Source organism: Osmia lignaria, chromosome 7 (genome assembly GCF_051020975.1).
Source record: "Osmia lignaria lignaria isolate PbOS001 chromosome 7, iyOsmLign1, whole genome shotgun sequence".
Taxonomy (NCBI): domain Eukaryota; kingdom Metazoa; phylum Arthropoda; class Insecta; order Hymenoptera; family Megachilidae; genus Osmia; species Osmia lignaria.
Window position 1 is genome coordinate 4,944,876 of NC_135038.1, and position 11,822 is coordinate 4,956,697.

The window sequence follows — 11,822 nt, forward strand, 5'->3', positions numbered from 1 at the left end:
AGCAATAAATATTTCAGACTTTTATTGAATTACCGTTTAGCTATTTACATCGTTATATCATAATTTTTCGATATCATATCATTGTAAGAATAGCGAATAATAATTTTATATTATTTATAAAATCTTACTGTATATTCTAATCGCGATTATTTCAATATGTACAATATTAGAAAAGCCAACTTGTACATTATCTATGTACAATAGCGTGTATATAATTTGTAGCTATCAATCAATTTGCGCTTACGAAATATATGTTTGATACAATTTTTATATACTTGCTTCGACTTCCTAAACCTACAATCTTTTATGTGCTATTTCACTTAAACATGAAAGACCACATTACTTTTGCTTTTGCTCGTTACACGTAATGCTAACTTAACAAAAAATTGTATGCAGATTTTATTATTTATAAATATTATCTACTATATATAAAGGTTTTTCTATTATTTCAAGTTTTTCTAAACTAAGGATGTTCTTTATCATTTTTATACAAACGAATTGGAAGTTCTTGAAATTTCTAATAAGTAACTAAAGTGATGTACTTTTTACACAATCATTCATTTGCTAATGGAAATTATCAATCTATAAAAATCTATTGCGTTCAACAGAGTCAAGATGTCATAAAAATAAAGATGATCGAATTGTTTATCTTCATTATATGATAATTTGAATAACGTATCGTTTGATTCATACATAAATTAAAAATTTTCAAGAATACTTCACCTCAGATTCTTCGGCATACACGTGTACACGGAAGTAAAAACTTTTCGATGATATTTATTGTACACGCCGTCGTAGTTACAAGAAGTTTACTATTTGACGACGTAGCAAACATCATTATTTCGAATTAGAAGTAAAGAGTGCAATGGTCAAACACCGTTTGACGTTGTGGAACTATGAAGCGGTGGCTTTAATAGATCATGATATTGCAGCAAAGCTTCTCGTAAAGATCTTGACACTTGACCCGATGCCGTAGCAATTGTACATTCTACTAAACAGGGATACAGACCTATCAATTGCTCCCATACTGATCTTTCAACTAAAACATATAATTCAAATTTTATTCTTTTTTAAATAAATATCAATATATAAATAATTACCTTTATTAGGAGGTGCTTTTTTCAGTGAAACCACAAGCGTTGCAACAGCTTTCAAAACAAATGAAATCTCAGATAATCTGTACCTAGAAAACGTTTCTATAATAAGTACTTAAAAATGAATGCTTTTATTACATCCCATGTTAATTTTAGTTATTACCAAACCACTTTAAATACCATTGAAAGAAGAGTCAATTAGAAACAAAACTATTACCTAGGTAATGGACATTTTCCGCTTCTCCTTTCGTTTTCGATATATCGTCGTAAAACCTCTTGAAATCTATGAAGTAAAGCAGTAACCGCCAATCGTCCTGCAACGCCTCCTTCGTCATTTTCAGGGTTCTTAGATGTATCGTGTTCTGAATCATTGTTCAATCCATCTAAGAGAGAAAATTGAAGTAATGTTTCGAAACACGTTTTTGCGAACTCTTCCCTCAACTTAGTTTCACCGCTACTTTCTGCAAGAATACATAAAAAATAGTATTATATATAAACCCTTTTCTTTAAAAAAAAAAAAGAGTAGTTTACCAATATTTGTCGTAGTTGCTGAATGTATAGATCCTTTGTTTAAAAGCATAACTACTCGTAAAATAAACTGATGAGGTATGTGCTGAGAATGTGGCAACACTTCATCTCGTAAAAGTTCCATCACTTGACAATCTACAGCTTCGTCTGCTTGAATTTCTTCAACACCTCTTTCGACATTTAATACGCTGTAATTAATAAAGCAATAATACAACCACTTTTAATTGAACCCAGATTATCGATCTTGAGATTATCAATTACCTTTTAGGAAACAAGAAATCATCCAAGGTACTTGCAAGTTCCGACCACATACTTTGAAACTGTTCTGGATATTTTCTGGCTAGAGGCAAACCAGTATGTAATACAGCAAGCAGACTGGTAACAGCCAATTTCCAAGTTGTTGGCGATGGACAAGCATATTTCATTGATAAAGGTACGTGCAAAGCTTCTATAATGTGCTTTAAAACTTGTCCATCTATAACTGCCATCTCATGTGCCGTTTTTTGGTATAATGTTACGACCATTGATAAAGCTTTCTCCCCGAAAGGAACGTAATTCATGGTTACCCAATCGGCCTACGTAAATAATAAATAGTAAATAAAATTTTCTCGTAAACGAGCCAAATCAAAGTGAAGAAATACGCACGGATACACCTCGAACTTGAGAAATGTGTTTGGTTGGTATTTTACCATAAGTAGGAGCTTCGCAAGCCAATTTTGAGAAACTCAAGAGCTGAAGAAATATCATAACGATCATAGTTCGCAGGTTCTCAGGTCCGTTTAATGCTTCCTGCCCAAAGTATAATAAACTTAATATCGATTAAATAAAGATAACGTAGATTTTGAACTAATCTATATACTTTCTGCAGAAGCTCCATCGAGTGAAGTACACCATCCTGTAAATGAGTAAGGACGACATCTGGCATTGTAGGTAAGATGTACGGTGTCGACTCACCGTGTACTGGAACTGCAACCGCATTTTTAAGCACAATGCAAAGCTTTTGTAAATCTGGACCGGTAAATCTGAGATAAAAGAGAAACTTGGTAAGTAGAACAGCAAATTTCTATTACTAAAATGAAAACTTGATTAATTGTCAAGATTAATAAGCATACTTATTTCTGATGTGTTGAAAAACAGCTGGAAATATGTGAACTAATGCTGTTAAAAATGCTTGCGATGGTACGTAAGGTTCCGTTTCACCTTCTTGAGGCGGTGTTGTACTTTCCATTCCTATGTTAAGCCATACGCGCCATGCAACAATCCATAGTGCTTCAGAATCGTTCGACTGAACTACTTCATTATTGTCACTTCCTTTTTGAAGGTATAAAATCTCTTGAAATGACTTTAAAGCTGCCAATGATACCTGGTAATTTTGAACATGATATGATAACATATTTTTCTTTCCTTTTATTTTTTAAGAAAACATACCTCATTGTTCTTGCTAAGTGCAGAATTTTCTATGAATTCTAGTAACAGAGACCAAGCTCTAGGAAAATCTCCCAACATTTGCAGTAGTTGACGTTTCGTGTTGAACACTCTACCAACCCCGCTCAACGTCAATACCTAGGATTTATCCGATTTACAAAATTTATGGTACAACTTTTCTAGACATAATTTCTAATTTTGGTTATTACCTGTGTTTCTGCCCACTGTTTCTGTGCGGTGTTTCTACTATGATGGATAAGTATATTTCCACTAGTATCAACTTTCTCACTACTAGCAGAATTAGATAAACTTCTTACTTTATCCAATAATGGAAACAGAACCTGCCAAAGGACAGCTTGCCAAGTTGGTTGGTGCAACAGACTACCATGAGCAGATATTGTAGAAAACAAAGTTTGACTAGCCGATTTACGCACTGCAGGCCGAGAATCCACGCATAAATCACCTTTAAAATATAAGTGAAACCTCGTTATAAAGATTCTGCTGTTATTAATTTGAAAATCATTGTATTACCTAATCTTGCGTACAGGCACATCCAAAGTTTATCAAATGGTGGCATATTTGTTGTTCCGGGAAAATCCGGAAACACAGACGATGAATCTCCTTTAAGAGAAATACAGAGCTTTTCTTGATTTTGGTAAAAATAATCACTTATGTTCCACTGCAAAAATAATACCCCAATATAAATACATTAAATTTATTATGAATCTATGAAATGGACCTATAATCCGTCCTATATCGTAAAATCTACGATAATGAAGTTAATATACAACAGAAATGTATTTTATTAACGCGTAATGAACTGTATTTGCCTGATTTTCTTGATTTCAACTTTAATAACTTTAGGAGCTTCTATGTTCTTCCATAGCGGAACAAATGTGCATCTTTTAACCACGACTTTCTGCTCTGCTATGTACATTCCAAAGGAATTCCAAAGAAAAAGTCACCGTATTCGCGCAACACATAAATTTCCGAACTCTTCTAACATCTTTTAAGGAAGAAAAAACAAAATGTCGACGTTAAAAGTGAAAAGAGTTTTGATTTGAATGAATTTTCGTCGAGTTAAATTTTATCTTACCATTAATCCAACAGCAGTCAAAGAAATATTTAATTCTTGCGTTTGTGAACCAAATTTGGCGGCTGTGTCGACGCAAAGTGGAAGACACCGCCACGGCATCACAGGTAGAAAATCAGTTACTACTAACTGCAAACACTGAAAGGCTATTCTAACTAAAGCTTCTCTGTAAAATATATAAACACAAAAATAAAGTAAAAGATATAAATATTATTTAATCTAAATTACATTATTAATAATATATACCCGTGGTGATCAGATACTGCTCCAATGATGCCAAGTACCAAAGGCCAACCATGATATAATGTCTCTCCTGCCCCATGTAAAACTTGTAAAACGCATTCAAGCTGCCGTTGTCTTACATCTCCATGACGTACCGACGATAATTCTGATAATGGTCCTAAAAGTAAAGTCTGCAGCTTCTGTGATAGAACAATAAATAACATTTTTATTACTTGATTCCTCGAAGCAGAGATTTAATTAAAAAATCATGGTGATAAATAAATATACTTGATTATCGCGTAAAGGTTGAGGATATTTATGCTGAAGTGCCGTTTTGACAAGGTACGTAATAGCCTCGACTCCCCATTCCCTCATACGGATGTGCGGATGTTGACAAACCTCTAACAAATGATTTGTTAAAGGCCTCCAGAGGACCTCTACCCGTGGTAAATTTACCAGACCAGTTTCTAAGAGTTTAGCCACAGCAAATAACGATGGTTCCTAATACAGACGTATCAAGTACTTTCTTACTTTTCCTTAGAAGGTAGATAATAATTGTAATAGTGCAAAATATGAAACAACTTTACACTTACTCTATTAGAATAAGCTAACTCCATAGCTTCGTGGCTTAATTTGCAAAGTGCATCTATCAGATGATGTAAAGCTACATCGTCCAGATGCTGGCTACTTTCGAACAGTCTACTAAGCATGGTGCTAAGTACAGGTAAATCCGCCATAACCGCATTTGTAAGTACTGCATTCGGATCAGCAGCAGTCCTTCCAGCTTTTAAAGATCCTCCTGTTGAAGGTTTCAGACCGAGTATCCAGACAAGATGTTGTAACGTGGTAAGTACCAAGTGCCATGCGCTACCCAGTATACTTCCATGGCAATGAGCGAGGGACAGCAATGCTCGCATGCATTGTAAATTCTTTGCTGTTAACATAACTGGACCTTGATGAGCACCTAATAACATAATGTTACGTTCATTTCAGGTTATCAACTGTAATACTCGTTATAAATCAACGTACCAACTGGTAAAGATGCAGTGGGTAATGGAGTTCCAACTGCTACCACTTGTTGCCTATAATCTGGTTCACCGATCGTTACATTGTATTGAGTGGATTCTTGTTGTCTTGCGGTCGGTATTCCTTGGGGAGCATTGTACAATACAGTCAACGCATAATGAGGAGGCAATGATGCTTTACATATTGCAGTAATGAATGCATCGCGAGGAGCTTGTAATTCTAACTGGCCACATAAAGACGCGAAAGTTTGAATTGCTTTCAATACATTTTCTGTCGCAGATTCGTCGGTGCTAATAATTACAATAAAACAAAATTACTTTTATATTTCATAAAGAGGTAGTGAAAGAAATATAGGTCTTCCTTACCTTGCATCTATGAGGGGACTTAAAGCTGCTAACAAACCACACCAGCTGGAGTTGATAAGTTGAGTATGAAGCTTCCGTTCAGATTCACTCGGTTTATACGACTGATTTCCAGTTACTGTTTCACTAGATCCATTTATAGCAAGAGCTATAGAACGTATAATATCTAATAAACAAGCATAAGCTATACTTATTCCATAACCAATGGGAATTTGAGGTGGTTCAACTTTATCAAGCATGTCCAAACTGAAAATTAAATAAATTATATTGTATTTTTATATAAAAAAATCGTGAGATAATTGTGAACATACTAGGTAGATTTAGCTTGACCACTTGTGAACGTCGCGACTACCGGTAGCCATATTCCACGAGAGTAAAAACCAGGTTGAGGTGAAACACCAGGTCCTATAGGCATTCCAGTGAATAGTGGAGAAGCTGTACTTTGAGGTGCCGTTGTACCTGTCGCTATATTAGAAAGACGTTAATATTGTTGTACACAGTGTTTTATCATTATTCATAGAACGAATCTTACCCATGTTATTTTGATTCATCATTTGAGGATTAACAAAAAGACTATGTACATAGGCACCTAAACTATTAACAATATCTTGAAAGATGTTAGTTGCATGAGGTTTTAAATCGTAACATTCACAAAAATTTGTAAGAAGATCAGCTTGTACTGTCATTTTATGCAAAACCTCTAAAGCTAAAGCTCTTTGCCAGGTAGGTTTATCAGGATCCAAAAACTTGACAATTAAAGACAGAAATATTTCACATTCAGTTACCTGAAAACACACAAGTACATCGATTTAATTTTATTATGTTCATTAATATTGGTTCATAATTTATTTTCTAGTCGGGTTTAGTACAGTTATAAAAATATTTTTAAAAATTATTCTTACCAAAAGAGAATGATACTTCTGGATTAAAATAGAAACAACCCGAAGAAGCCTCATACTAATAGGAAAATAGGGTTTATCTAAAGGTGTAGCTTGTTGTAGAGATGCTGGGACAGAATTGCGGTATTTGATATTAGGTGAAAACAATTTAATTACAAGAGCACAAACTCTCTCTTTTAGCAAAAAACTAAATTCTGGGTGCTGAAAAAAAAAATATAACATTGAAAACTCATAACTTGAATTACAATTTATGCATATAGCCGTTATCAAATACCTTAAAAAATACGGACGAAAAATTTGTTAGCACAGATTCTAACAATTCTAATCCAAATGTACGCGTCATTTCGGTAATACCAATTAACCAGTAGGGCTGATCTGCGTTTACCAATTGTACTAAATCCTAAAAAAATTCAAACTCAACAATTCAATGTTATTCAACAATTTAATGATTCATTTAAATCAATTTACTTGGAACATTAAGTATGCATCAGCAGCACATGGTCCTAAGCCTTTAGGTGCTTGATTGGTAGGAATTTTTAATTCCTCTAAATTAATTTCATCAGAATCCTCAGTGTCAGGGCTCTGTTCATCTTCTGCAACAACACGCTCAAATACTAATGACACCAATTGTCTGACAGTAGCCCCTGCTGTATTGATAGTTGTAGAGTCTTTTGTGAAATGCAAACGAAAACAGAGCACTAGATTCTGAAATATAAGCATTATTTTTTTTCATCAATCCTATTTGAAAAAAGAAAATGTGTAATTTGAAGAGGGTAAAAATTATTACCCTTGCAAGTGTTTCACCATGAACAACAGTATTGCTAGTAAGTAGGAGTGTTACAGTTTGTAAAACTTTAACTTCTTCTGTTCCTGCTTCCATCAGCATCCATAATGTGTCCGTAATATAACGGGCACCTTTCTGATCGACTGCTTGTTGTGTAATTAATCTTTGCATCATACTCAAACAAAACTAAAATAAACAGCATCAAATTTTAGTATAAACAAGAAAAAGAAAAATTTATTTAACAGTATGTATGTTATACCTACCTTGATAATTTTTATATCTTTACTCTCACAGCCTTGTACCAAAGGATATAAGATTTGATTAACAATATAATAAATAGGGGCACCTGATGTATTTGAAGCTGTTCTTATTTTTGCAATACCTTCCTCGCATGACTGCAATAATAAGATTTAATGAATACACACTGCATACATTAAACTTCTAAGGTAACCTTACTGTATTATTTAAAATTATATAATAATAAACATTCAGTCATAAAAAAGAGATTAATAATAGGAACATACTTCTTTAATCTGCGGATATTTCTTCTTAGTTTCTGAAGCAAGTACTTTCAAGTCGGCTTGCAACGATTCCAAAAATTTGCAAGTATTTTCCGAGTTGACCCCGACAGCTACATTCGCCATCGTATCACGATTTTCTTTTACACAGTGTTATCATAAAAACTTATTTCATCATCAGTTATAACAGGTTTTTTAAAAAACGCATACTGCCATAACAAAATTCGTATCTAACTGATAGTAGGTGAGTTGGCACATCCCATGCCGATTATCAGAAATGACAACGGACAGGTGACAATCTATCAGGTTTATTCTTAAGCATTTTTTAAACTTACGTCATTTTTACAGATATCAGTGTTGCTTCGATTAAAATTTGTCAAAGCTCATGTTCTTCTACGATTATCAATTACTTGCATCTTAAGTGCAACGCATTCATGTAAATAATAAACGGTGGTATGCAATGGCGCTATCTTGTATATCGAAATCGTATTTTAACATCAATCACTAATCATTTCAGAAACACAGAATGGAAACTGATTTTGGTTATACTTTCCGAAAAAGACCACCAGGTGATGCTAGCCATCGTATCTTCCATATTTTTCATTAGTATTCCTCTTATTACATTCTATATTCTTAGGTTTCGAGTCGTTTCTTGAAACGCATGCTTCACCGTTGGGAAGAATTACATTTTTCCCTGAAAGTTCGTCGAATTGTAAGGAAAAGTGCCACCAGAAAAGATATTAAAAACTCAGAGGAACGAAGTTCCTTATAAACTTGCATACAAACTTCGTAATAAACCTGATCTGACAAACGTCACCCAGTTACCAAAAATGACGGCTTTCCCAGCAAGCGGCCATAGACCAGGTTCTCGTACAAATGCGTATAAGGATAAAAGCAAACCAACCGATATTCGAACCAGTAATATTAATGCTGCGAAAGGTAAATAATCCATCAACGTTTGGGTAATTACCTTTCGATAATTACCTCTTTACACTCATGACAGAAATCTTACCTTATATAGTCATATCCAGCAAAGTAATTAAATGATTAAATATTCATTTACATTTCAGCGGTTAGCGATGCAGTTCGTACCAGTTTAGGTCCTAGAGGAATGGATAAAATGGTAAAATTATTTATATCTGAGTCTTTTGATACTAATTGTAAGTTATCTTAAATAATAAGAGCATGATATTTTTTATTATGTATTTAGATCCAAGCTGCTAATGGCGAAGTTACAATTACAAATGATGGTGCTACAATCCTAAAAGAAATGAATGTTGTACATCCTGCAGCAAAAATGGTAATCTTCACAAAAAATTGCTGAAGCTTATATCAATGCTTCTGAAATTTAATATAAATTTTATCATTTCAGTTAGTTGAATTATCAAAAGCACAAGATATTGAAGCTGGAGATGGTACTACCAGTGTTGTTATAATGGCTGGCTCTCTTCTGGAAGCTGCAGAACGTTTGTTACAGAAAGGGATACATCCTACTTTGATCAGTGATGCATTTCAAAAGGCTGCAGCTGAAGCTGTGCAAATATTAACAAATATGTCTATTCCTGTTGACTTGAGGGATGAACAGTCACTAATTAGGGCTGCTGCAACTGCACTTAACTCAAAAGTATGCACTTGACATACTGCAGTTATACATGCATTATATGTTAATTTTAAACAGTAAAAGAAATAAATTATTATATCATTTCCTTCTTCCAGGTTGTCTTTCAACAATCAAGTCTTCTGGCACCATTGGCTGTTAATGCAGTATTAAAAATTACAGAAGAAGGAAAGGAGAACAGTGTTGATCTTAATGTAAGGATACTGAACATCATAAATTTGTATAAATAAATTTACTATATGTTATATTACATTTGCAGAATATAAAAGTCATAAAAAAGTTAGGCGGCACTGTCGAAGACACTGAACTGATAGAAGGATTAATATTTACTCAAAAATCTTGCAATATTAATGGACCGAGGCGCATTGAAAAAGCAAAAATAGGTTTAATTCAGTTTTGTATTTCTCCGCCTAAAACGGATGTAAGTAATTTAAAAGAAGCATATCAATTTTTATTCTTAAACATAAATTGAATATGTTTATTATTCCAGATGGATCACAACGTAGTTGTATCCGATTACGCTGCAATGGATCGTGTTTTAAAAGAAGAAAGAGCTTACATATTAAATATTGTAAAACAAATTAAAAAAGCTGGTTGTAATGTACTCCTCGTACAAAAATCGATTCTCCGCGATGCTGTCAGTGATCTGGCTATTCATTTTCTGGATAAAATCAAAGTCATGGTGATCAAAGATATTGAACGCGAAGATATTCCATTTATTTGTAAAACATTAAATTGCAGACCCATTGCCTCGCTGGATCATTTCGTTCCTGAAAATCTCGTTAACGCAGAACTGTGCGAAGAGGTACAAACTGGAAATTCTAAGTTTGTTAAGGTTAGTATGTTTATTATTATTATTATTTATAGATTTATATCATAACATAATTAAAATATTTCTTTGAATTATAGATTACTAAAATCCAAAATCCTGGACCTACGGTAACAGTACTTGTGCGTGGCAGCAACAAACTGGTTTTAGAAGAAGCAGAACGATCGCTGCACGATGCATTATGCGTAGTTCGTTGTTTAGTAAAACAAAAAGCTCTGATTGCTGGTGGAGGAGCGCCTGAGATTGAACTCGCATTAAAACTCGTACCGTATGCTCAGACATTAGGTGGTGTTGATGCTTATTGCATTAAAGGATTTGCAAATGCATTTGAGGTTTACTATCTTCTTTAAGTAAATATGTGTGTTTATATTCTAATTTTTTTGTATATTTTAACGTTGTATTTTTAAACGTTTTAGATTATCCCATCGACGCTAGCAGAAAATGCAGGATTAAATCCTATCGCGACTGTAACAGAACTTCGAAATCGACACGCTAAAGGAGAACATACTACAGGTATTAATGTACGAAAGGGAACCATTACCAACATTTTGGAGGAAAATGTGATACAACCATTATTAGTTTCTACAAGTGCTATTACACTTGCTTCAGAAACTGTGCGCAGTATATTAAAGATCGATGATATCATAAATACCAATCAGTAATTATAATGAACACAGAGGATTTGCACTTAAAGCTTTTTTCAAATTTGTGTTGATCACATGATATCAGGTATAGTTTTCAGTTTGATTAGCTTTCCATATGTTTACAATTTACTAAACCAATTAAATCGAATTATTTAATGTTCAGAATTCTTATTCCTAATAAAATTAACCTGCTTATGTAAAAAATCTGTTTCACTACCTTTAAGAATTCTACTTCATAGCAGAAGATACGAACAAATTTGGTTAAAAAATAAAATTCACACGATTATAAAAAATTACTTTTATTTCTTTTAAATACCATTTGCTCATTGAAATTTAAATATTTCTAATGTTCTATAGTTACAAATTTATGTAAAATAATACAAAAATTACAATATTGGAAAATCTAAAACACGTCAGTTATAAAAATTAATTTAAGTTTTATTGTGCACTCTTACAGAGTACATAACGCTAGATTTTTACATGTTTTATTAAAAAAACGGCTAAGTATTTTATTTTTTAAATTACTTTTATAATTTTTTATAACTGAAATATAATTTTATAGTCAATCTATAAAAAACTATATTGTTTTTTGTATGTACATTAAATATTGCATCTTGATTTTAAAAAAAAGTTTGAATCATCATCCGTCCTTTGAAATGAATTAAATATCTCTAAAATGTTTATCAATTATTTGCACTTGCAATATGATAATATATTAAAAAGAATTAAATAGAATAAAATATATATTGAAGTTTCAATATGTAAATGCAAATTCCAATC

At 33.0% G+C, this 11,822-nt stretch overlaps 2 protein-coding genes and 1 long non-coding RNA gene across 4 annotated transcripts; 2 read left to right on the forward strand and 1 right to left on the reverse strand.

Moving 5' to 3' along the window:
• Window positions 1–7: 7 nt before the first annotated feature.
• Window positions 8–8,457, reverse strand: mon2 (Mon2 homolog, regulator of endosome-to-Golgi trafficking). 2 transcript variants are annotated; one of them, XM_034336165.2, is made up of 25 exons: window positions 7,958–8,457; window positions 7,697–7,828; window positions 7,437–7,619; window positions 7,118–7,354; window positions 6,924–7,049; window positions 6,653–6,850; window positions 6,283–6,535; window positions 6,062–6,215; window positions 5,754–5,996; window positions 5,392–5,678; window positions 4,956–5,326; window positions 4,651–4,863; window positions 4,387–4,562; window positions 4,144–4,306; window positions 3,579–3,726; window positions 3,257–3,510; window positions 3,051–3,185; window positions 2,735–2,985; window positions 2,482–2,644; window positions 2,268–2,411; window positions 1,884–2,197; window positions 1,626–1,810; window positions 1,312–1,555; window positions 1,101–1,177; window positions 8–1,039 (listed from the first exon to the last, which is right to left on the reverse strand). In XM_034336165.2, exons 1-25 carry the CDS (start codon window positions 8,075–8,077, stop codon window positions 870–872), a joined length of 4,941 nt encoding a protein of 1,646 aa, XP_034192056.2. In that variant the 5' UTR covers window positions 8,078–8,457; the 3' UTR covers window positions 8–869. The 2 variants fall into 2 exon arrangements, with proteins under 2 accessions (XP_034192056.2, XP_034192055.2); XM_034336164.2 differs by having other exon boundaries at window positions 1,101–1,183.
• LOC117609613 (uncharacterized) lies at window positions 2,256–4,924 on the forward strand. The gene is made up of 5 exons (XR_004582628.2): window positions 2,256–2,395; window positions 2,491–2,988; window positions 3,093–4,247; window positions 4,400–4,704; window positions 4,785–4,924. It is a non-coding gene; the product is annotated as an uncharacterized LOC117609613 (long non-coding RNA).
• A 108-nt stretch (window positions 8,458–8,565) lies between the features above and the next one.
• On the forward strand, window positions 8,566–11,672 carry CCT4 (chaperonin containing TCP1 subunit 4). Its single transcript, XM_034336172.2, has 9 exons — window positions 8,566–8,890; window positions 9,022–9,074; window positions 9,162–9,251; window positions 9,324–9,575; window positions 9,668–9,763; window positions 9,829–9,990; window positions 10,060–10,404; window positions 10,479–10,730; window positions 10,815–11,672. Exons 1-9 carry the CDS (start codon window positions 8,782–8,784, stop codon window positions 11,058–11,060), a joined length of 1,605 nt encoding a protein of 534 aa, XP_034192063.1. The 5' UTR covers window positions 8,566–8,781; the 3' UTR covers window positions 11,061–11,672.
• Window positions 11,673–11,822: the final 150 nt, after the last annotated feature.

Excerpts from the sequence above, each read along its gene's own strand:
- mon2 (XM_034336164.2), bottom strand. The coding sequence starts at position 8,077 with ATGGCGAATGTAGCTGTCGGGGTCAACTCGGAAAATACTTGCAAATTT. Across the intron at positions 5,327-5,391 it reads CACTGCATCTTTACCAGTTG|GTGCTCATCAAGGTCCAGTT; the intron begins GTACGTTGATTT and ends TTATGTTATTAG. Across the intron at positions 2,645-2,734 it reads TTTCAACACATCAGAAATAA|ATTTACCGGTCCAGATTTAC; the intron begins GTATGCTTATTA and ends CTTTTATCTCAG.
- CCT4 (XM_034336172.2), top strand. The coding sequence starts at position 8,782 with ATGACGGCTTTCCCAGCAAGCGGCCATAGACCAGGTTCTCGTACAAAT. Across the intron at positions 10,405-10,478 it reads GAAATTCTAAGTTTGTTAAG|ATTACTAAAATCCAAAATCC; the intron begins GTTAGTATGTTT and ends TTTGAATTATAG. Across the intron at positions 10,731-10,814 it reads GATTTGCAAATGCATTTGAG|ATTATCCCATCGACGCTAGC; the intron begins GTTTACTATCTT and ends TAAACGTTTTAG.